This window comes from Puma concolor, chromosome D1, assembly GCF_028749965.1.
Source record: "Puma concolor isolate L17-30 chromosome D1, mPumCon1.1.hap2, whole genome shotgun sequence".
Lineage (NCBI taxonomy): Eukaryota > Metazoa > Chordata > Mammalia > Carnivora > Felidae > Puma > Puma concolor.
In genome coordinates, this window is record NC_141676.1 from 47562601 (window position 1) to 47589474 (window position 26874).

At 35.5% G+C, this 26874-nt stretch overlaps 1 protein-coding gene across 2 annotated transcripts in view; it reads right to left on the reverse strand.

Annotated features, from left to right (window-relative positions):
• The window catches only part of USP47 (ubiquitin specific peptidase 47), a 107892-nt gene that overhangs the window by 54776 nt on the left and 26242 nt on the right, over positions 1-26874 (reverse strand). The window contains exons 2-6 of one of the 2 annotated variants that reach the window (XM_086677967.1): positions 17901-17960; positions 12014-12217; positions 8368-8481; positions 6763-6901; positions 1161-1257 (exon numbers count right to left, since the gene is read on the reverse strand). In XM_086677967.1, the coding sequence (XP_086534093.1) occupies positions 1161-1257; positions 6763-6901; positions 8368-8481; positions 12014-12217; positions 17901-17960 (614 nt within the window). The remainder of the gene's footprint in view (positions 1-1160; positions 1258-6762; positions 6902-8367; positions 8482-12013; positions 12218-17900; positions 17961-26874) is intronic. The other variant, XM_025928482.2, reaches the window with a different exon arrangement.

The following is a 26874-nucleotide window of genomic DNA, read 5'->3' on the forward strand; positions in this document are numbered from 1 at the left end:
CTTCCAAATAATCAGAATGGAGAGTTTTCCATAAAAAAGACTGGTCATGAGTTGATAAAATCCAAAGCTGGGTGATGGGTACAGAGGGATTCATTACAATGTCCATTTCCACAAGTAAACTTAGATGATGAGCTTACATATGAATGTAAATATAGTGCTGTCTGAGCAACACAATCAATATTAAAAGTTCTAAGAATACTTTAAATATATATCTGCAATAATTTCAAGGATACTGTATAAGAATAGCACAAAAAAAAGGAAAAATCAGTTAATTTGTACTCTGAAATGTCTTAAAAAATAAGTTATATATACCTTAAAGAAAATATACAAAACAAGGGCATAGTAAATGTATTATTAGATACTCACAAAAATAATTGTCTGACTTTTAGAGTTTATTTAAATATGGAATTTCTTTCAGAGAGCATTTTAAAATACCTAGTGTATATACTGTCTTTTATAAACATACACACACAGACACACACATACACACACACACACACACCCAACATATTTTAATTAGAAACAAAGTTTATAAGTTTAAAAAGATATCTTTGTTTCTTAAACTGAGAAGTGAAAAGAAAGGAGAATATGGTTTACATATTCGGATTATCTCAAAAAGCAGACAACAATTCTTTATAAAGATGTTAAAGCTAGGGGAACCTGGGTGACTCAGTCTGTGAAGCGTCCAACTCTTGATTTCGGCTCAGGACATGATCTCAACAGTTCATGGGATTGAGCCCCAAGTCAGGCTCTGCACTGACAGCTGCTTGGGATTCTTTCTCTCCTTCTCTCTCTGCCCCTCCCCTGCTTGGTCTCACTCTCTCTCAAAATCAATAAATAAATAAACTTAAAAAAAAATAAAGATGTTAAGGCTATAAGTGAGGGAAGCTTAAATAAAGTAAGCTTATCCCAAATGTAAATCTTATTAATTTTATCCTTTGCTAGTCTACATTTCTGGTTCTCTCTCTGCACAAATTTTTCATATGCCAGTCTCTCAAAAGATCTTTTTCTTAAATACTATTCAAGGTGTGTCTTTATTAAGTGAGAAATGCCCCAAACTTTACAAATAAGTGTAAGAAGGTAAATTAGATTTTATTAGTTAAAACCTATACTTTCATTCTTAAATCAATTTTATTTATAAAATCTTTTTGAATACTCACTTATATAATGCATTCCTAAATTCAGGAGTCATAAAAAGTGTCTGCAAAAGGCTGTTCAAGTAGCAAGTCATTGCTTGGTTTACTAATCCCACATATCCTTTAAAAAGAAAACACAAATACACATAAATCAGCATTTACATTAAAAATAACAAAAAGAAAGCTTAATAAGAATTGAATGCACAGTGAAAACTGAGAGACTACAGTTACTAAATTGGAAATTATTTTAACTTTTCAATAGCACCTAAGAAAGACTTTTTTTCTAAAATGTGCTCTATGTAAAAACCTTGCTTCGCAGAACAAGTGAGGATATCTTGTTTAATGTCCAGAGATATGCATGGGTATTATCTAGCATTTAATAAAATTTAAAGAGGAATACTTCAATATAGGTATGTTTAACTGACATAAAAATAACCTTTGTTCCCCAAATTTACTTTAATGATCGGGGCGCCTGGGTGGCGCAGTCGGTTAAGCGTCCGACTTCAGCCAGGTCACGATCTCGCGGTCCGTGAGTTCGAGCCCCGCGTCAGGCTCTGGGCTGATGGCTCGGAGCCTGGAGCCTGTTTCCGATTCTGTGTCTCCCTCTCTCTCTGCCCCTCCCCCGTTCATGCTCTGTCTCTCTCTGTCCCAAAAATAAATAAACGTTGAAAAAAAAAATTTTTTTTTAAAAATTTACTTTAATGATCACACACCCAAAATAGGAAAACTGAACTGAACCAGCTATCTCTTGCTATCAGGCCCTATAAACCAATTCATGCCAAGAATTAATAACATAGGAGATAAATTCATTATATAAAAACTCGGAGTGACTTCCTCTATTTTAACAAGTCCATGAAGTATGAGATTCTATACATCAGCACACTCTGCAAGAGTAACTATAAAGTAAAAAGAGAAGTCAAAAGTAGGGAAGAATAGAGAGAGGGAGGGGGGAAGGGAGGAGGGAAAAAAGGAGAAGCATATAGGAACTTAAAATTTAAGTGAATGATTAGAATTATTCAGCTTTATAAATCTGACTGGACATGGCTACCACTGTTGAGAACATTTCTGGAATGTCTCTTTTGAAGTAGACTTCAAGCCCAGTTTATGAGATACACATACACAAAAAAATCAGTCTCATCATTTTAGTTTACCTCATTATGTGAAGAGAATGTGGTAAACACTTTGCTTAATAATTAAGCTTACTCACTCCCACTTAATACTAAATGACTTGGGTGTTTCAAAAAAACAAAAAACCTTCAATCTTTTCTCAGTAGATGCTGAAGGTGTTCACTGAAGCCTTTTAAAACACTTTTTCAGCTTCCCAATTATCAAAATGTCTTGAGAAATAGTAGGCTTTGTGGATAACTATATTGCCAAAAATGATGAAAGGACAAACAAATATGCATGCTAAGCCTTGGTCAATTGTGGAAAAGAGGAATAGACTCCACATTATCTGCATGGTTCTAAGAAGATATCGAGTAGCTACTCTGGACTACGGTTCAAGTTTTGATTTCTAATGCCTTTCATATTTAAGAATACTGTGTTTATATATTCTATTCTACATTGTTATAGAATTATAAACTACTTCAATTCCTAACCACCCCCCACCTGAGCTGTTCTCATAGCAGCCTGTCTTTAATCCATATCAGAGGCTTCAGCTCACTGTCCAGTAATGACCTATTTGCTTGTATGTCTTCCCCATCAGACTGTGAAGGGAGGGATCAAATCTGATTTATCTCTTTATCCTACTACTTAACACAGAAGCAGGTGAACTTAAGGGGAAAGTGCATATGACTTACAAATAACACAAGTCTATAGGATATGTAGCCTGATTATTCATAATGAAGCATTATTTCATTCTCAGTTATTATAAACAGATTCTTCCCCACAAACAACAGTGCTTTGGCCATGAGACCAGGTTGTTCTACTTTTCCCGGCTGAGGCTGCCTGGAATTTCCCTTCTTTTCCATCTCCTTCCCCCAATCCCTCAACAGTGAAGATGACTACTACTACAGTCCTTTGTGTACCTATAGACCAATCATGTATCATTTATATGTGACCTTGTTTCCCTTCCCTGGGCTTAAAAAAGGGGTGGTAGGAGAAGAGGGTTTAAAGGAAGGAGTAACAGCACTTAATTATTGCCATTACTCTTTATTTTGTCATTAGCAATAAAAATCATATAGAAAAACCTATGGTCCTTTGTACCTGATTTAGCACCATATTTTGCAAAGAATGCAGTGTCTCACATAAAGGCACTATTTTCCAAAACTATGAAGATTTCAGTGATACTAATAAAAGTGCTACTGAATAACAGAAATCTTGTCATTAAGCACTGTCTAAATCAACAAACTTAAATGACAACTGTTACCATGTGGGTCCTATATCTGAAATAGCTGTGAATCAATACCGTAAGTGTGAGCTAGTAAGGGAAAAGATGAAAACATGCCATTCTGTGAGGGGCACATGCAGAAAAAAATCGTGAACAGAACCGGCAGGTAACAAGGTAGGCATCAAATAGGCCAAATGAAGTAGGATGTAACAGGCCAACTCCTGGAGCTGATAAAATAAAAGAATTCTTAAAGAAGCCAGCCAAGGACAGTTATCATGGATTCAGATAATGGAAGCACCCTAGTTACAAAGTTTCTAATCATCTGCAAGTCCTCATTAGCCTTCAATCCACTCCTTGCCCCTTAATGTTCATACACACAATACCCCATCCCTGTCCACCCCTACCACCTCCTGTCAAAAACAGTGGCTGGCTACGGGAAAGTTGGTAGGCAGGGGAGACAGGAAAGAATACACCAAATCTCCAAACCTCTTGCATTATGGAGAAATGTGTTCCTAGAGTCCTGAGTCAAAATCATGACAGCATCTTCCAATAAAAACATTTGGTACGTGGTACCAAGATTTACAATAATTTAAGGAAAATGAAATTTCAATAACAAAATTATTTTTGAACAACTCCTTTAGATGCTTATAGACTATTTTAATTCAGAAAGGCAGTACCCCTAGAACACTAGAGGGAAAATGTAAAGGTAGGGAAAAGGAAGGGAGTAGAGGTGTGTGAGAAACAATAATTGGAAATGAAGGCTACCGTTACATGACAATGTAGATCAAAGGCCTCTAAAATTTTTTAAATTAAATTTCAACATAGTAATTCAATTTCTGAGAATTTACCCTAAGGGAATAATCAGAGATAAAAATAAAAACTTATGTACAAGAATGTTCATCATAACATCAGTAATAATTAGACAGCTTAAATATCTAAACTATACAATGGAATACTGTTTTTAAATGCTTATCATATAGTATTAAGGAAAAAATAAATACAAATCAAAAAATGCTCGTAACCTGATACCCCCATTTGCAACAGAAATAAGCAAAATCACTATAAGTAGTTTCTGCTAGTAGTACTGTGATTTTCACTTTCTTCATTTTAAAGTAGGACAATGAACATGTATTACACTTGCACAATCAAAGAAAGAACTTTTTTTTTTAACGTGTAAGTTACTCTCTAGGAATTTATGGGCATCATAGAGCCATAGAATACATAGCACAAGGCAGGAGTTCTGTAAATACTCCTATTAAAGGACTAAGTTGGTTGTGAGAATACAAAGCAAATATTCCAAGAATCCTAATTTGTTAAATCTGAAACTTTCTCAAAGTATTCCAACTATCTCAGAATAATCTAGGGTGCTTATTTAAAACAAAATGCAATTTATCCAACCAGTATTCTGGGGAGTAATGCCCTGGAACCTACATTTTTAACAAGTATCCCCAAATGATTTTTAAAGAAATAAAAATCTGAAAATCACTACTCTAGACAGTGTAATGATAAACAGCTTTATTACCTCCAATTATCTGAAACAGAAGATAATTTTGCATTCTTTGATTCCTGGTACATGACTGCAAAAAGGTCTATGGATACAAATGATCCTAAACACCAAATACAACCAACTTTTACTGGTATTTCCAGAAAAAAATACACGATTAAGCCTGTACAAATGATCAGCTATAAGGAAATTATTCTACATTTTAATTACAAAATATAGTAAAATAGAAGATTATAGATCCCATTAGAACACAATTTGCAATGTAATGCTATAATTTTATTCTTATACTATGTATTTCATATAATATTTAAAATCATCTCTGTTTTGAAGTTCTTTTTTTTTTTTTTTTTTAATTTTATTTATTTTTGAGACAGAGAGAGACAGAGCATGAGCAGGGGGAGGGGCAGAGAGAGAAAGGGAGACAAAGAATCGGAAGCAGGCTCCAGGCTCTGAGCTGTCAGCACAGAGCCTGATGTGGGATTCAAACTCACAGACTGTGAGATCATGACCTGAGCTGAAGTCGGACGTTTAACCAACTGAGCTACCCAGGCGCCCCTGTTTTGAAGTTTTAAGAGTAAAAGTTCTCAAGTCACACCTAGCATTACCAGCTGTGCAATCAAAGACTTCTTGGAAGCCCAGTTTCCATTTCTTTTAACATAAATAATACTATCTATTGCAAAGGTTTGTTGTAGGATAAAATGTTATGTAAAAGTACCCAGATTATATTTAGGCAATTAACCAATCTTATATATACTGAGAAAACTGAAAAAATTCAAAAATCTTTATAATGTTCAGAAAAGAGTTAACAGGAATTTTAAAATTACATGATTAATTTCAAACATACAATTTGATTAAACTACAAGGTGACACAGTAGGTCTAATAAAATAAGCCTAGCCCAGGGGCGCCTGGGTGGCGCAGTCGGTTAAGCGTCCGACTTCAGCCAGGTCACGATCTCGCGGTCCGTGAGTTCGAGCCCCGCGTCGGGCTCTGGGCTGACAGCTCAGAGCCTGGAGCCTGTTTCGGATTCTGTGTCTCCCTCTCTCTCTGCCCCTCCCCCGTTCATGCTCTGTCTCTCTCTGTCCCAAAAATAAATAAATGTTGAAAAAAAATAAATAAATAAAAAAATAAGGCTAGCCCATCTGCTTCAAAACAGAAGTATCCCTTGCGGCGCCTGGGTGGCTCAGTCGGTTAAGCGGCCGACTTCGGCTCAGGTCATGATCTCTGGGTCCGTGAGTTCGAGCCCCGCGTCAAGCTCTGTGCTGACAGGTCAGAGCCTGGAGCCTGTTTCAGATTCTGTGTCTCCCTCTCTCTGACCCTCCCCTGTTCATGCTCTGTCTCTCTGTCTCAAAAATAAATAAACGTTAAAAAATAAAAAAAAAAAAAAAAAAAAAAAAAAAAAACAGAAGTATCCCCCTTAGTCTACTCTGATCCAAAACGATATAACAGAAACATTCCTTTCCAAAGAAAGTCAGCTTCAGAATTTAAGATAAAATTCAAAATAGAAAACTATCAAAAAGAAAAGTCTTCCTTCAAAATACAACACTCAATATTTTTTACTTTATTACTAAAGAGTGGCAATAACAATATAGTAAAACCAACATGAAGTTGAGAGAAAAAAAACCACATATGGCTCTAATTTTATCTATGCTACCTAGTAACCTTGCTTTGGGTCTCAGTTCTCTAATTCATAAAATGAGAGGATTAAGCTTGAGATCTCCAAGATTACTCTGGGTCTAACACAGTATGATTTTATGAAAATACAACCACCCTCACCATAATTAAAAAATCTTACCAGTTTCTGATTTATTCAAGATAGATGAATAGGAGTAGTTTTGGCTGACATAATCACTGGTAGAGCCCACAGAACCTTCTCTTGGAAGTGGACCTATAAATCGGTCATGGACACTATCATCCCCGGCACTGGAATCCTCCTAAAATGCAGCACAACCAATATTTACTGAGTGGCACATGTTGCTCAAACAATGGGGAAAAAAAAAACAAACAAAAACCACACTAATTGCTGAGGCAATGAAAAAACATGAGGCCTTACAGTTACCACCAAGACATTCAAAGGAATGTACACCCTCACCATTTCCTACAGGAAGACTCAAAAGACACCCAATGTAAAACATGTTGGAGAGATGCTCTGGTCTCCTTTCAAAGTTCTTACTTTTGTAACTTTCCTAATTCTTTTTCAAATTTTGTTTATGAGAGAAGGATAAAGTTCCACTGTGAACTCTTTTGATGACAAGAGTGTATCATTCATTTTTACATCATCCTTGCCAAGTAGACCTGGCAGATAGGGCATACTTAAAAACTGTTGGATAAAATGGATCATTTCCTACTGTCTCCAGTAAGAAACTTCCTATTAATGAGAAAGATGTGAAAAAGGATTCAGGGATATATACTTAGCATAAGCAGTTAAGACGGAGCTGAAGAGTAATTACTATGCATTTTAAAACATGAATTCCCAAACTGTGGATCTAGAGCTCCCTAAATTAATAGCTAATTTATATTTCAATGTCATTCAGACAAATCAAAATCTTCTCGAGATATCATAAAAGTAACTGACGGGATAGAGCATATTCTAGTATTGTTTCAGTATGGATGCTCTGTTTAACTACTGTCTACTGTCCAGACAGGTATTCTAATTCACAATAGACTTCTACATGAAAAGCATCAAAGAGAACTTTTCTTGAATGAAGTTTCATTGAAGAGAAGTGTTCTAAAAAAAAAGTCCATAAACTCTGTGAGCCTTACTTTCCTGAGTCAGTAAAACAACAAGGTAAATCAGACCAGGTTTTCTCAATTATTTTTAGGAATGCCCCTCAAATTGGGAGTTACTGGATTAGATGACCTCTAAGACCACCGGACCACACAGGAAAGGCAAATACTAAAAGAAAAGAAATAAAGCACATAACTTACAAACTAGCTATTCCAAAAAGAAGGGGGGAGAGTGATAGCAAAAATGTCAGAGTAGAGAATTCTGTGGGTCTGTCCCTACCCCAAAATACAGAAAAATCTAGGCATAACTGCCAAGGACTTACAGCAACTATGCAAATACTTAACCAAAGGAAAGGCCACTGAAACAGAGGAGAAGATCTCTGTGGTATTCTATTTTATCCTAGATCCACCCCAACCCTGTCATGGTGGTAGCCTTGAAGATGGCAACCTCTGTTCCCAGTGCAGCAACGTACTATATACACACACAACAGTGCTTTGGACGTCCACTGTTACCCTATTAACATATACACTTATAACAAACCAACATAAAATAGACAAATAATTTATTATATATAAATTACAAATCATATCTCTTCTCCTTCCTTTGGAATCCTGCTTCTCAACAGTGACAGTCCACAAAAAATACGAATATGGGGCTTTCTAAATAGTTTACCAGCAGTATTTGAGGCTGTTCACCATCTTTATCTGTCAAATGCAGAAAGTTCTTCTTTCCTGGCTCAAAATTAGCATCAAGAAGAGACTTGTCACTGGTATGGTCCAGTGGAGCCTATGGGCATAAAATAAAATATCTCAGATTATGAGGAACATTAATTATAATAAAATAAAACAAGTAATATGTAAATGAACACATATCCACAATCCTTGTGCTCAAACACTGTTTTTTAAAGTGAAGATTCTGGTAAATTCTGTTAATCTAGACTTGGAATTAACTCATTTTCTCATATATTAGGGTGGCTAAGCCCAGTGACAGTACATATACTGACAGGTATCCCAGATGTTCACATTTCCCAACATTTAAAAAAACTGGAGAGAAAAAAGGTAAGGTTAAGAAGTAATATTAAGTATTGTGCAGGGGCGCCTGGGTGGCGCAGTCGGTTAAGCGTCCGACTTCAGCCAGGTCACGATCTCGCGGTCCGGGAGTTCGAGCCCCGCGTCGGGCTCTGGGCTGATGGCTCAGAGCCTGGAGCCTGTTTCCGATTCTGTGTCTCCCTCTCTCTCTGCCCCTCCCCCGTTCATGCTCTGTCTTTCTCTGTCCCAAAAATAAATAAATGTTGAAAAAAAAAAAATTAAAAAAAAAAAGTATTGTGCAAAAAAACTAATTATAAACATCTGTGTTTCTATGTTCTCTAAAAAGTCTGCAATATAGTATGTAACACATTTTTATGAAGACTCGCTAAAGATAATTTTATATAACTAATAACTGTAAAAACATGTTTTGATATATGAATATGAGAATTCCCAGATAAGCAACACACTAAGCAACCTAACCAAAATAATTATGTAATATACCAACATGGGCACTTTCAGAAAGACTCCTTAAGGAACAACCTGTCCTAGTAAATGATAACCTATTTCAAGTTCACTGCCAGGATCCAGAGGATTCCAGGAGGACAGAAGTGATTACTCTTTTGAAAATTAAACATCTAAGATCTGTAATCTTTACCTAACTCTTTTATCTGATAGGGCAATTTCATTCTGATACACTCTGGTTGGTGGACGACAGATGGAGCTCTGTGTGCTCCAAGTCTACAGTAGGGACTCACCCACACACTAGTCCACTGTTGAGAAAAATAAGAGATGAAATGAACACCCCATTCTTTTTGTTTTAAAACTATTTTGTTATATTAAAAGATGTTTTTAATGTTTCCATGACATGAGGAATGCCTCCTTAGAAAAACTTATTTTATGGAAATGCCTTTCTTAGGAACTTACATTATATAAAAGTATAGGTATTAAGGATAAAAATACAAAACCTACCTATAAAAGATGCTGCCACTTGCTATATGTGTGACTCTGAGCAAGTTACCTCCATTTCCCCATAACTCCGCTTCTTTACCTATAATATGAGGCTGTAATAGCACCTACCTCACAGAGTGGCTGTAAGGACTAAATGAGATTTTCTGTATAGAGCCTCATAACAGAATGATACTAAGCACATAGTAAGTTCAAATAAGTGTTAAGTACATAAAATAACAAACTTATATGGTCTCTCTTAATAGGCTTACATCTAGAAATCCATGAGCAATATGGGACATAGAAAATCGGAAGCTAAGAGAAGCCACATGGAAGGAGGAAAGGTATGTTTGGGTCCTCTACGTTCTCTGATAAGAGATCAGATAATATAGCTGGAATACACAGGAGGTTTTACCTCAACAAATCTATGTGTATGAGGTGGTGAGTAGCTATGTGGGTTAGGTTTTCACGTAAGTATACATAAGCAGGTGCAAAGAGTATGCTTTCAGAAATGTACAGTAAGCAAACAAAAATACAGAAGTCAAGTACTTGAAGTCAGTCATAGCCACACAAAGAGAAGAAGGTAATCCTGACATAGAGCTATTTAAACATAGTGTAGGTGCTAATTTAATTTTTTTTTTTTAATGTTTATTTATTTTTGAGACAGAGACAGAGCACGAGCGGGGAGGGGCAGAGAGACAGGGAGACACAGAATCGGAGGCAGGCTCCAGGCTCTGAGCTGTCAGCACAAAGCCCGATGCAGGGCTCGAACCCACAAACCGTGAGATCATGACCTGAGCCGAAGTCGGATACTTAACCGACTGAGCCACCCAGGCGCCCCATGTAGGTGCTAATTTAACACACATTTTTAGAGTGCCTAGGGAGACTATCTATGGAAGATGCAAAATTATTACTATGAGGTCCCAGCCACTAAAACATACACATTCTACCACATGGAAAGACACAAATGAATAACAATAAAAAGAAGGCTCTGATAAGTGGTATAGCAGAAGAGGAAGTATAATCAGGGTATAAAGAGAAAGATTACTTATAAGGTGGCATGAGGAAACATCATGTAAGGTTTCTTAAAAGTGAAAGGTACATAAGACTTGGGGAGACACACATGATGGTACAGAACTATCCTTTAAAACGAGGCAACATTAGAAGTTACGTGGTGATATAACAGAGCATTCAGAGTTTCAGATTAAATATTACTTCTCTTTGTATATCTTGTTGGACTACCAATTTTACTGATCAATTTCAGAGGGAAAAGTTGGTTACTTTAAAACATTAGCTCTATATTTTAAAAATGCAAATAGATTATGGAATAGAAAGCAAAATACCATGGATTTTAAGGGCAAATCAAGCAACATCAAACATCTTTGATTCACCTATGGACCCAATTAAAACTCTGCTCTCTAAATATGACAGAGATAACACATTCAATTTCATTTCCCATCAGAGGTATTTCCCTAGAGAACTTAAGAATAGCAATCACACAGACAGAAAGAGGTGATGTAAGCAAAAACATGGAGATGGAAAAGCATGGAAATTTGTGTTAAGAAAACAAATTAGTTTACAAAGTCTTAAAGGACCCACTGTAGCTTGTTTACAAGCTTGCTTAGCTTAGGGAACCTGAGTTTTAATTGGTGAGCAGTTATACCATTTCCAATATTATTCTGATAGTGCAGATAAGATCCAACTAAAATGGTCTCTCACATGCAAAAGTGATCAATGCCTCCTCTTTGCACTCAGAACAAACTTACAATAGATTACTTCAAACACGTTAGTGTAATTATTTGGCAATACATCTATTTCTACAACAGCACTGTGAGATCTCTGAAGCAAAAGTCACGGTAACACCAAGCTTCTATCAGGTGCCTACCACTGTATATGGTACATAATCTCTGTTAACATGGGTGTATATCCTTCCTTTCCTTTTCCTTTATACATACATTTTTCTCTTCTTTTCCAAAAATTAGATAAAATACATATGGTCCCATATCCTGTTTTTTTCACTTAAAAAAATGAGTAATATTCCATGCAGTAAATGTTGGAAAATTTTTTATAGTTGACACAATATGATAGTCCTTTTACATGAATGAATTAAAAACTGATGTCATTCTGCAAACTTTAGGACAAGCAAATGTTAAATCCAGAATGAAGGCAAAAGGATGAAGAGGGATCCAATCATTGAGCTGCACATGGGCTCTTAAATTACTTATTACAGTTTTGCTTATGATATTAAAAAAGGTTCAGGATTTAATATACTCATTATTAACAATAGCAATAATTACATTATTATTAGCAGCTTAAGAGAACATGCTTTAAGTCTAGGGCTTTACCATATCAGCAGTATTGATTCCATTTCCCCACACTAAATCAAAGGTTCCATTTATGTAGCCTACTTTGTTGGCCACATCTTCAAAGAGCTTCCTGAGTGGAGTAGAAGCTGGCAAATTTAAAGTGATCCGTTCATTCACTGTCTTTGAATTAGTAGTATCTTGTATTATACATAAAACTCTAGGTTCTTCAGCAGCATTTTCTATCTGAAATTAAAACAAACAAACATTGTTTATCTTTAAAGAAAAACAAAACAATTATAATTAGCCATATTTTCTATGATTAAATGTAAACATATCCCACAAAATATTATTTTCTCTAAGCTAGTATTACTGTTTTGTTATGTCTGAAATCCACTGTAATGGATATGTCAGACATATAAAGCACCTTATGTGTTTGTTTTGGAAAAACTAGGGTATATTTAAGAATCAACAGTCATTCTTGTGGATATTTGCTTTTGCCTTTTTAAGGCTGTAAATCAATGGTCAACAAGGTGTGAAGTCAGTATACTTGAGCAATTTTCATTTGAAAATAATAAAATATGATCCTTAAAAATGTGTCATTAGCACAGTTGAATCTAGCATTTCTGGGTTTCCTGAAGAAACAGAAAGGGAACTGTGTAGAAATAAGTGTGAATTGTCTAAAATTGGAAAATCCCTAACTAGGGGGCACAGGCAACCAGGATCCTGATCTTTGTGTTACTGTATCTGTACACCAGATGTCCAAAAGCCCCATTTATCAACGTGTTGGGAACTGACAAGCTTATGTAAACAGATCAGCCAGCAGAGGCAGGTAAAGAAAAGCAAGGGGGGAAAATTTTTCAATTACCAATGTAGAAGGAAGTTAGGGTCACAAATTTTTCTTCCTGCTTTTGCATCCAGTACATAACTCAGTAATTATCAAGACAAAAAGTTTTCAAAGGAGACATTCTCCAAGGAGCTCTGCCCTCCCTCTCAAGCTGTTGAAGGACATTGCTTTTCTTTTTCTTTCCACAGGGGTAGTAGGCTGCATCAGATACTTTAATGTAAGAAGTTCTTTCTCTCCTTCTCCTATAATGCCAAACTCAGTGAATGGCACCATCATCTACCTGCTGCTGAAACTAGAGTTCTGAGCATCTTCCTCATCTCTTCCCTCTTCTTCACCTCACAAAATCACCAAACTTCCGTCAATTCTACCTTCTGAATATCTCTTGAGCCATCCTCCTTTCTCTTTATTCCTGTCTGCAGCAATCAAAATCTTATACCAAGATTATGGCAATAGCTTCATGAGAGGTTTAACTTTTTCTAATCTTATCTTCCTTCAATCCAGAATAGTATTTTAACATGCAAATCTGATTATGCAAATCTCTTGCTTCCCCTCAAAATCAAGGGCAGCATTTAACTGGGGTAAGTCTCACCATCCCCATAACAGGCTTTACAGAAATATGAACTCTACAACCGGTTATGTATACAATCATTTATTTCTTTCCTTCTCTTTTACAACAATATCAACTCCAACCTTTTGTTACTTCTATATTACCCATTTTTAAACAATAATTATTGAATTACTGAATAGTACTGAAGACAGGATAGCCACAAGGTTTATCTGTTTGTTTGGTGGAGCAATACGATTATAATTTGTTTCTGGTATATACAGTTTTGGGTTTGCAAGAGATTATTTAAATTAAGGTTAATCCAAGTAGTTTAGAACAAAAATAAATTTCTATAAAATAAGTATAATGTTTAAAGTAGTCATCTATTTTAAATAGACTATTTTACACATTGGCTAGCATATTTAGGCAAATCAAAATATTTAATTATAAATAATAATTCATTTAAAAATGAAAAAAGGAAAATACATTTCTATAAAATACACAGGATAACAAAAAAGAGCATTAATAATGATTCTCAGAAAGGGGGGAAAAAGCCTTCCTCTACAAACATAAGGTGTCATATTAACACATGTAATGATTGCTTCACACCTTTTAATCCCAAACTGAGGAACATAAAGTGGGCCTTTTTAAACTCTAGTTTACAGTAAAAGAATTAACAATTCAAAATAACTTTCAAATATAAAAGATCCACTTTCATAGTTTCAAACAATATACTTCAGAAGTAGATTCAAGTTTTCCAACTATAAAATACCATGGGGCCAGATTTTAAAACCTCACACAGACTAGAACTGATGGTCCTAGAAGATGACCCTACCAAAGAATTCAGAAATCCAAAGTGTTAGCATAATAGTATACACAAGAATAACGCGGCAACATCATATGGCCAGACCTTAGCTGTTCCTGCCTCTTCCCCTAAGTATGTGAGCATAAGGTATAGGCGCTCTCTTTCCACTCCACTCCTCCTCCCTTTCCACTAAAAAATGTGGAGAAATTATCCCAAAAGGAATCTCATCTGAATCTGAAGACTAATGTACTACAGTAAACACAAAATTTAATCTCATGTGTGCCTTTTATTCTTTTTAAGGACAATGGCTTTCTTTTCTGTGAACTGTATAAAAATAACTTTGCTCATTTTTTTTAATAGGAAGAGTATAAAGAGAAAAGTAAAAATCGTCTGTACCCCATAACACACAGATAACTATTAACATTTTGGAGTATATCCTTCCAAATATATTTGCTCACATACACATGCACACTTAAAAACACATACACTGGGTTAGAATATGTATGCTGTTTTGTAATTTCTTTCTTTACTAATAAATGTATCATGTAATCTTTCCATGTCAAACTTTTTCTAACTTACCATTTTTAACAGGTGATAGTATTTTATTACATGGATTAATAATAATTTGTTCTATCAGTTCTTTGTTACTCACTCTTAGGTTAGACTTCATTACATTTTAGTAATAATTCTGTGATGAACATCTACATATAACTGTGTGCTTTTCTACTTCCTTAAAATTCCTATAAGCAGAATTTCTGAGCTAACTACACCTTACTCTTGAATTCAATTCTAGAATAAGTGAAACAAACAAAAATCTCTGCTATTCTTTAAGGCTCTAAGCTAGCCACTTAAAAATCTTATTACTTCAGACTCTGCCTTCTGGCCTGTTATTTCTAATTTAATCTAACATATGGCTATCATCCATAGACTACATGTAAATTTTTCATAACACTACTGCCAACACTAATCACTCCCCTTATATCCCCCCAATCTCAGACCTGGTAAGAAAAAAAAAATCATTTCTCAATTCTCAGATATCATCAATAAAAGTGTAACAATAACTTTATAACAGTTTTTTAAGAAAAAAAAAAAAAACCCTCTACATTGTTTATTAAACATGCAGATTTCCAAAACATTTAAATGTAAAAAGGTGTATCTTGGAATTAGGAAAATAGGGTAGCTACCATTCTTGTTTTCTTTGGAGCTCTGCCCCTGATTGAGCCCATTTACACCCAAAGGAAAAAGCATTACCTTGAGGTAAATGAAAAACGGCTAGATTCTTTGCCACTCATTATCTTTTTCCCCTTCCCATGAATCTGAACTGGCCTTGTGACTATCTAGGACCAACAGAATGTGACAGAAGTGACACTGTGTGATTTAAGGCAGGACCTTAAAAAAAATTAGCAGCTTCTGCTTTTGCACCTCTTGGAACATCCCCTCTTATGAGTAACAACAACAACAACAACAACAACAAAAAATCCCACTTACCCTGGGACCACAATGCTATGAGGAAGCCCTACACAGAGAACACGTGGCCACATCAGAGGAGCACTGGGGTGCCTAATAACGGAGAAAAGCCTTCTTGGACATGTCATCCAAAGCCCAGATAAATGCAGCCAAGTAATGATCCCAGATGATGCTACATAGACCAGAGAAACTGACCAGCTGAGCCCCAGATCCCATCCCACTGAATTGTGAATAAACTAGTTGTTGTTTTAAGCCACTAAGTTTTGCGGTAGGCTGTTCTACAGCCTTAGACAACAAAAATGTACTTAAACACATTGAAGCACAGCAAGCACTAGATGGAAAGGATGTAGTGATGGTGGTGTTGGCATACCAGAGCAGGGAAGGTATCCATGTAAACACTAAATGCAACATTAAGGTAAGGCATCTAAGGATACATCATAATTTAGGAAAGAGAGCACAGTTTTTGAGTTAAAAGAGTTTTATGATGAATAAGAGAAAACAAGTGCAAAGCTTTAGAAAAGCCTAAAGCATGTTCCACTTGGGAAAATATTTCATGTGTCTTAGGTGAGCTATGAGATGGGCACAAAGTTCTCTACACAGAAAATCTAGACAGTTAGAAAAAAGATACAAACTATAAAATTAAAACCACTTATTTTATGGACAACTCATAGCAATATTAGACTAGTGAGAATAAGGGAAAAGTCCACAGCAGTTACATTACGACTGTGCATGCTAACAGAGCATTTGGTCTGTGCCCGTCTGTGCTCACTGCAGAAACAAAGCTGGATTTCCTAACATACTCTGAAGAAAGAATTCTTGAAAAAACAAAGTAAAAAACAAATTTAAACCACAGTCTTATTTACAAAAGATAAATATTGGGATAAAAATACTGAAAACGTATTTTCTTCCAAAGATAAGCTCGCTGTTAGGGATATCCTGCAGAGGTCGACACAAGATTGTTCTGTCTGAGGGATCGCAGAGTCTGCCTGACAGCATGTTCACTTCTTAAATCAGGGCATCTCCTTTTCTTGGCATTCCTAATAGTTCTAAATTCAAATCTGAGTTCTCTGAAATTAACGCCATAATTTTTGTTTCATTAAAAAACACTTCCTAGGTGTTCCTTATTTTAAAAGCAAGGTGTATAATTGATAGCATATATTTGGAATGTATTAGCATGTAGAAAACAACTTAATATCAAACAAAACTCAGTTTCCAAGATGCAGATTTTTCTAAGAAACAAAATTAATATAAAGAATTTTAAAACATTACAAAGGGACCTCTTGACCTCTAAATTTAATAATCAACCCATTTTCTCTCAAGACTTTCTTCTTTTCAATGTTATTACAAGGAATAACATTATGGTTGTAAACTTACACACACACAAAGTCCATTCTCCCTACTTCTTGGTACAGGAGCTGCTATGAGCTAAGAAATCAGGCCTTAGCACATTACCCTTCTGGGTACCCACAGTGAATACTGCCATAGATTAAAAAAGAGAACTGAGGGAATGAATATTTTTGCTGACTGAAACTTATTAAATTTATCAGCCTCATTCAGATATGCATTTTTACTTTAACAAGTGACAATTACTGGAGCAATGATGGAGGGCCCTAACTCACATTTAAAAAACTGTATTTTTAAGATGCTCCATCCATTCCATTCTACGACCTTCCCCCATCCTATCCCCCCTGCCCCCACCCAGTAAACTCCAATGTTATATGATCTTTTCCTAAATGGTCTCTTGCCACAGACCATTTAGAGATTAAAGGAAGCACGTTGAAGAAAAAAAATTTTAGAGCTAAAGGACCCAGGAAAAATGAGGCATTAAGTAAAGGTTAGAATGGGATGCAACATCACAGCAAAGTTTAGGTTTATAATGCAGTCAGCCTGTTAGGAAGGTAATAGTTTTATTTAATTATTCAAGTAAGATTTCTGGGTTTTGACTCTGTAAGTTATTAAATGATTCAATGCAGCACTACTAATATTTCAGAAAATGAAATATATCTGCATAAAAAACAGACAACAACTATACCTGAAACTCAAAACAAAGGGTTCCATAGTTTTTAGGTTTTCCCCCTGACTCCCATGTTAAAAATAAGGTGCATATTCATTTAAGGTGACTTTCTTCTTATTAAAATCAGGTTGAAATAAAATAAGCCAAACAAACATAAAGCTTAAGACATGCCTTGTTATTAAATAAAAATACCAACATGCTGTTACTTGTTCTGCTGATTATCATACTAAAGCAATTACATCAGCAGTCTACCTGTAAAAATTTCTTCTTCATTTCATCAAAGATATTTTGTCTGCATCTCCAAAACACATCCTATGGTATATAAGAACAAAATGAATTACAAATTATTTCCTTAAAACAAAAAGGTAAGACAGTGAAATTACAACAATTAAGCTAAAGACATTTTTGCAATCAAATCTGTATTAGAGTATTATACCACCTAGGATTTTATTCATAATTTACATTTCTAATTTTTACTTTAAGGCTCAATTACTCTTGTAAGGTTACTGAAAACCTGTGCTATAGTGGTAAAGATTAATATTAGCACGGAGTGGTAGCTCCAGAATTAAGTGTAAATCAAATGTTCTAAGCCACATAATATTTTTTCCAGTTTTATTGAAATATAATTAACATCCAACACTGTAATAATTTAAAGTATACAACATAAAGATCTGATATGTGTATATATTGCCAAATGATTACTAACTTTAGCTAACATTTGTTTCACACATTGTTTTCCTCTTAGTGATGACAATTATAAGATCTACTCTCTTAGCAACTTTCAAATACAGTGCAGTATTGTTCACTATAGTCACCATGCTGTACGTAACATCCCCAATACTTACTTATCTTAGAACTGGAAGTGTGTGCATTTTGACCACCTTCACCTATTTTCTGTACCCTCTTCCTCTGGCAACCACCAATCTGCTTCCAGGAGTTCTATCTTTTAGATTCCACACATAAGTGAGATCAGACAGTATTTGTCTTTCTCTTCCTAAGTCACATAATATTTTGAGTCCATTAAAGAAACTTTACAGGGGAACCTAGAGATCCTTGATTTAGGTGGTTTATAAATTTGGATTTTTAACATGATAAATATTCTTAAAGTAAAGCTGCTTATCACTACCGCCTGTAGCTATTTTCTTTTAATATAAATATTTTTCTTATTAGGAGACAAGCTTATTTTTCCAATTAAGGAAACAGAAATATTCAAAAGAAAGATAACCTATAATCAGGAGATAATTTCCTGAAAAATCTTGGTTTTACACCATTTCACACTTTTTTCTGTACAAATCTTGTTTTCCTCCACCTTCTTTAATTAATAAATAAAGGTGCTTTTTATTACAGTAACCTGGATACTATTCCACATCAATGAAAACATTTTACATTATTTGCTTTTACAATAGAAATGTATTTCTATTATAATAGCAGTAAATAACCTTTTTAACGAGCAACCCTAAAATAACCCCTATAGTGGTGCCTGGGTGGCTCAGTGGGTTAAGCATCCAGCTTCAGCTCAGGTCATGATCTTAGGGTCTGTGAGTTTGAGCCCTGTATCTGGCTCTCTCCTGTCAGTGCAGAGCCCACTTCATATCCTCTATCTCCCTCTTTCTCTGCCCCTCCCCACCCCACACTCATAAAAATAACATTTAAAAAATAAATCAATAAAATAACACCTATAACAATTATTAACATTCTGATATACATCCTATCAGATCCCTCTCCATTCTATGCATATATTATATAGACTGCTAATTATTAACCAAATAAGATCATTCTGTACACATTATTTTAATTCTGTTCCTTGTCCCTCAATATTCAATTATCTTTCTATGCCAAAACATGTAGTTTAAAACTACAGTGTTCCATTATATAGAAAACTATAATTTACTTAACTAATCTGCTATTAATGGGCATTTAGACACTTTCAAATTTTCACTACAGCTTTGCTTATGTATACACTATTCTTCCTAAAGATAACTGCCCAAAGAATTACTAGATCAAAGGTTAGGTACTAATTTTTAGGATTTTGAAACACGGTGCCAAAAGGCTATCTCTTCCACAAATAAGAACTGCAACTATCTGTCAAACACTAGGTGTTGAGAAAACAGCAGGGAACAAAGCCCTTGTCCTCAGGGAGCTGCCATTTTACAGCAGGAACTCAACTGTAAACAAATCTAAGCAATCAGGTACCTGCCAACCTTAGAGTCTTTGCATTTCTGTCCATTCTACCTGGAATGCTCTTCCCTTCGACATCCTTACTTCCTTTGTGCAAATATAATTGTGGTGGCTTTAAAATACGTCCACAGATTCATGTCTCCTAGCAAGAATAGGAGTCTAATTCCAGTCCCCTTAATTATGGGTCAGCCTTAGTGACTTCTTGTAATACCCAACATGACTTTCAAGGCTGAGGTAGAAAGGGCAATACGGCTTCCACCTGGCTCTCTCTCTCTCTGATGGTTGCCCTTGGAACACAGCCACTATGCTGTGTGGGAGCCAAGTAGCCACATAGAAAGGTCATGTGTAGATGTTCTAGCCACAGCCCAAATGAGATCCCAGCTGGCAACCAGCATCAACCACCATACATGTGAACACCAGCATTCAGATGATTCCAGTCCTCAGCCTTTCAGCTGTCCCAGCTGATACCTAGCAAAGCATAAATGAGCTGTCCCAGCCCAGCCTTGCCTAAACTGCACACCCATGAGCAAAAGTCACTAAGTTTGGGGGCAGACTGTTATATAGCAAAAGAAAATCAGAATAGTCAATTTCTCAATCTGGTCTTTTTCTCATCTTCCTTTTATTTTTTTCTGTTCATATTTTATTTTGAGGAAGACAGAGAGAGAGAGAGAGAGCAGGGTAAAGGCAGACAGACAGGGTGAGAGAGAATCCCAAGCAGGCTCCATGCTGTCAGCACAGAGTCCACAAACCAGATCATGACCTGAGCCAAAATCAAGAGTCTGACTGACACAATCGACTAAGCGCTCCTTTCTCATTATCCTTTTAAAATTACAATTCTCTTGATAGTTGACATCTATCTCCCTTCCTTGCTTCAGGCTTCCCCAGAGTACTTTTGGCCATTTGATGTATTTGCATTATTTTACTTGTTTATTATCTATCTAAAAGAAACTTCCACTATGAACCAAGATGACATAGTAGACTGGATTTACCTTCCCCATCTTAAACAACTAAAAACCTACACAAAATATATAGAGATAGAGTCCAGTAATTTCCCTGAGTTGAATAGATGAGGTGGGAGTTCAAGGGCGCCAATCTGGCTAAAATTTACAGGGCAGAATACTGAAGAAAAGAAAGCTGTGGAAACAGCAAGCTCCAGAGATCTGTAGAGTGGTCCTCCATGAGTATTCAGCCGTACTCATCAGCATATGCATGTGAAGAAATAGCTGAGGCAGGTGAACAAACCACAGTAAAGTATCCCTGGCGCTCATTTCAGTTCCCACCAGCCAAAATGAAAAAAATATAATACACAAGGCATCAGATAAGAGTACTCAGAAGAATATTGTCTCAGTAGTGGGACCAAATTAGGCTCAGGCTTAGGCTTAAAAGCAAGCCTTAAAAATATCAAACTGTTAACAAGTAAATTAACTGCATTCAAAAACAAAGCTCAAAAACATTTATGGGAATAAAAAATACCCAGTACCCATCAAGGAATAATTCACAATGTCTGACATGCAATCAAACATAAATAGGCATGTAAAGAAGCAGGAAACTATGACTCATAGTGAGAAAAACCAACCCAGAAACGATACATATGATAGAATTAGGAGACAAGGGTGTAAAAAGTTTTTAATTATATTCTATATTTCAAGAAGGGAGACTGGCTAGCTCAGTCTGGTAGAGCATGCGACCCTTGATCACAGGTTATGAGTTCAAGCCCCACACTGGGGTGTACAGATTACTTAAAATAAAATCTTCAAAAAATAAATAAATAAATAAATAAATAAATAAATAAATAAATAAAGTAGATGAGTATGTTAAGAAAAAACATGGAAGATATAAAAAAGATCCAATTCAAATTTCTAGGGATGAAAAGTACAATATCTGAAATGAAATATATAATGGGTAGGATTAACAGATTAGGTACTATTGAATAAAAGATTAATAAACTTGAAGACATAACAATAGAAACTATCAAAAATAGGTCATATTTCATCCTTTTTATGGTTGCATATGTGTGTATACCCACATACACACACACACACACCCCACATCTTCCTTATCAATTGACCTACTGACAGATATTTAGGTTGCTTCTATACCTTGGCTATTGTAAATAATGCTGCAATAATCATAAGGGTGCACAAGGCATCCAGGAGGCTCAGTCAGCTGAACGTCTGACTTGAGCTTAGGTCATGATCTCACAGTTTATGGGTTTGGGCCCCACATCGGGCTTTGCACTGGCAGTGCAGAGCCTGCTTCAGATTCTCTCTCTCTTTCTCTCTCTGCCCCTCCCCCGCTTGCACTCACTCTCAAACATAAAAACATTTTTAAAAAATGTTTCGTTTTTTAATCATAGGAGTGCACATATCTTTTCAAATTAGTGTTTTTATTTTCTTTGGATAAATAAAGATGATACCGGGGGTGCCTGGGTGGCTCAGTCGGTTGAGCGTCTGACTTTGGCTCAGGCCATGATCTCACAGTCCATGAGTTCGAGCCCCATGTCGGGCTCTGTGCTGACAGCTCAGAGCCTGGAGATTCTGTGTCTCCCTCTCTCCCTGCCCCTCCCCTGCTCATGCTCTGTCTCTGTCTCAAAAATAAATAAAAACATTATAAAAAATAAATAAATAAAGATGATACCATGCCATCTGAGACAACATGCATAAACCTAGAGGCTATGATGCTAAATGAAATAAGTCAGACTAAGAAAGACAAAGTGGAATCTTATAAAAATAAAAATAAATAGGCAAAAAGCAGAATCAGACCTAAAAATACAGAGAACAAACTGATGGTTGCCAGAGGACAGGAGGTGGGAGAGTGGGCAAAATGGGTGAAGGGGAGTTGGAGATATAGGTTCCCAGTTATGGAATGAGTAAATCATGAAAATCAAAGCACAGCATAAGGAATACAATGACATCGTATTAGCAACGTATGGGGACAGATGCTAAGCTACATTTAAGGTGATAAGGCATAATGTATAAATTTGTCAAAATCACTATGTTGTACACACACCTGAAACTAATATAACACTGTGTGTCAACTATACTCAAATTAGGGGGAAAAAAGACACAGGAAAAAATAACATACACACAAACAAACAAACAACAGAAAGTGGAACAGAAACCATAAAGGCCAGAGGAAGCTGAACAGTATTTTTTTCTGGTGCTTACAGAAAATAACTGTTAACTCAGAAGCCTAAAACAAACAAATGAAAATGTCCTTTAGAAATGACCCAGGAATTGCCTTTGTAATCAATCAGAATTCAAGACATTCTTAGATAAAGGAAAACTAAAAGAATTTGTCTCCAGTAAAACTACTCTGAAGAAATGGATAAAGGAATTTCTCTAAACAAAAAGGAAATGATCAAAGAAAGAACCTTAGAACATCAGGAAGGAAGGAAGGAAGGAAGGAAGGAAGGAAGGAAGGAAGGAAGGAAGGGAGGAAGGAAGACAATATGAAAAAGAAGGTTAAATACAATACACTTTCATTCTCATGAGTTTTTATTAAATGTTTGACAATTGACATAAAAATGAAAAGACTACTTCATATGGTTATAAATGTATAGAGGAAATATCTGACACAATTATATTATAAACAAAGAATGGTAAAGGGACATAAAGGAGTAATGATTCTGCATTTCAACTGGTAAGTTGGTATATATAAGATAATACCCAGAGGAATCAACAGAACACAACACAGATCCATACGAATATGCCCAACTGATTTCTGTCTAGATACAACAATTCAATGAAGGAATGAGTTTTTTCAACAAATGGTGCTGGAACTGGACATTAATATGCAGAAAAATAATAATCCTTAACCTAAGTATCTCACCATATACAAAAATTAACTGAATATGGATAATAAACTTAAATGAAAAATATAAAACTTTTAAGGGGAAAAAAAAACAGGAGAAAATCTTCCAGGCTAATAAGACTAGGCAGAGTTCTCATATGACATCAAAAGCATGGTCTATAAAAGGAAAAATTGATAAATTTCATCAAAATTGAAAAAGTTTATTTTATAAAAACCCTGTAAGGATGAAAAGACAAGCTATAGACTGAGAAGAAATATTTCAAACCACATAATTGACAAGAACTAGTATCTACCCAGAATTCTAAACACCTGACCAAAAAAATCTAATTAGAACCTAAGCAAAAACATAAAACATTTCAACACAAGGCATAAATAGATGACAAATACACACATGAAAACATGGCCAATATCACTAGCCATTAGGGAAATGCAAATTAAAATCATATTGAGATTACCACGCACCTATCAGAATGGCTAAAATTAAAAATAGTGACAGGGGCGCTGGGTGGCTCAGTCAGTTAAGCATTTGACTCTTGATTTTGGCTCAGGGCATGATCACAGGGTCTTGGGATCAAGCCCCACACTCAGCATGGAGCCTACTTGAGATTTTCTCTTTCTCTCTCTCTCTCTCTCCGTCCCTCCCTCTGACCTTCTTCCCTACTGTCTCAAAAATATAAAATAAATTTAAATAAATGTAAATAAATTTATTTATTTATTTATTTATTTATTTATTTTTTTTTTTTTTTTTAAATTTTTTTTCCCAACGTTTATTTATTTTTGGGACAGAGAGAGACAGAGCATGAACGGGCGAGGGGCAGAGAGAGAGGGAGACACAGAATCGGAAACAGGCTCCAGGCTCTGAGCCATCAGCCCAGAGCCCGACGCGGGGCTCGAACTCACGGAGCGCGAGATCGTGACCTGGCTGAAGTCGGACGCTTAACTGACTGCGCCACCCAGGCGCCCCTCAAAAATATAAAATAAATTTAAATAAATGTAAATAAATTTAAAAAAGAAAGCCAAAACTATAAATCCTTTATAAAAAGTAATATTATTTTTAAAATCCTTGGATAGGAAAGAAAATTTTTAAGTATATAAAAAACAAAAAGACTGATTAAGATCAGTTCAATCATGGACTTCTTGACTTCAAAAAATTAAAAGGATGAAAAAAAAGCAACAAATTGGGAAAGGACATTTACAACAAATGTAACTAACAAAAGACTGGTATCCCAGAATAATAATAAATTCCATAAATCAATACAGAAAGATAATTCAATAGAAAAATGGCCAAGACATGAACAGGAGATTCTCAGAAGTGAATGATTAGCTCACAAAGAAATTTTTGAATGCACAATATTATGAGTAAGCAAAAAAACCAAGCTACAAACCAAGAACTCTCACTCATGTTAGTGGGAATGTAAACTGATATAACCCTTTGAGAAAACAGTTTTGATATTACTTATAAATCTGAAAATACGTTTATCCTACAATCGATTAATCTCACCACCAGGAATATCTATCTCTTATCTATCCATCCATCTTGCCATCCAGCCATCCATCATCTCCTAAAGGAACTCTTGCCCCAAGTAACAAGAGATGTGTACAGAAATGTTTACAGTACATTGCTCAAAATAGCACAAAACTATAAATATCCTAAGTGTGCTTCCATGATAAACTGTAGTATATTCATAGAACAGAAGACTATGTTACAGAGAAAATGAAGTGCTGTTATGTACATCAACATGAATGTATCTCAAAACAAAGTGGAAGAGCCAACTCGTAGTAAAATATATGCCACAGACCAATAGACACAAAATAATTCCATTTACATAAAGCTCAAAAATATATAAACTAGCCATTTTATTGTTTACTGACACAGCATGTGGTGAAACAAAAACACACTTATCAAAAATTTAGAATGGTGGTAGAGGCAGGGACAGAACTGAGGAGGAGGGAGTTATAAGGATTTCAGTGGTACTGGTAATGTTTCATATACTGAAAAAGATGCCCAAGTTATTATTCTTCTTTAAACTAAACTTAATATATTCATTTTTTTGTATCCTATTCTTCATAATAAGATGATGTAAAAATGGGAACAAAACACAGATGACTAAGAGGTTAAATTAATGCACATCTTACTTATTTTTGATAGATTGATACATCAACAAATATGAAAGGTACAAAATATCTTGATTTCAGAAAAGCACACCTGACAAAAACATTGCTATGCATAAAATGATAAAAATGTGCCTTAACAATTATAACTTTTTTTTCCCAATGTTTATTTTCGAGAGAGAGAGAGAGAATACGAAGAGCACAAGAGGGGCAGAAAGAGAGGGAGACAGAGGATCTGAAGCAGACTCTGCGCTGACAGCAGACAGCCCGATCTGGGGCTCGAAATCACGAACCACAAGATCATGATCTGAGCTGAAGTCGGATGCTTAACTGACTGAGCCACCCAGGCGCCCCAACAATTACAACTCTTAACTGAAACCACAACTAAAAGATTATGCCAAAAGATTATCTATCTTCAGTCCTGTTTTATTTAGCGCTTTAAGTAATCATCTAGACAAAGCCATGAAAAAGATGATCAAATTTAAGGAACAACATAAGGAATAGTTAATATAATAAACAGTATCAATTTCAAATTTGTCTCAATAGACATGACCAAAACAAAAATTTTAAATAGGAATAAAACCCATTATTTTTGTTCAAAAAATAAAATGGACATATGTGATAATCCACCAATCCTACCTTCAAGAATTCATCCAAGGTGGCACACCTGGGTGGCTCAGTTGGTTAAACGTCCAACTCTTGATTTCAGCTCAGGCCATGATCTCAAGATTCATGGGACTGAGCCCCACGTAGGGCTCTACACTAACAGGGCAGAGCCTGCTTAAGATTCTCTCTCTGCCCCTCCCCTGCTCCTGCTCATACTCTCTCAAAATAAATAAAAGGTTAAAAAAAAATTCTTCCAAACGGTATTGTCAATATTGGAATGTACAGACGTGAATGTAAAAAGATACTCAGCAAAACATTACTGTAAATGTAATAAGAACATACCAAAAGCTGTCTAATTCGCCAAAAAAGAAAATAATTTATAAGAAAATTATAATAAATATACATAGTGGAATACCATGCAGTCTTTGAAAATAATGCTATATGAGATATACAGACAAGGGTAAATATCCAATATATTGCTAAGAAACAATGCTAGCCTTAAAAGGTACTATAATAC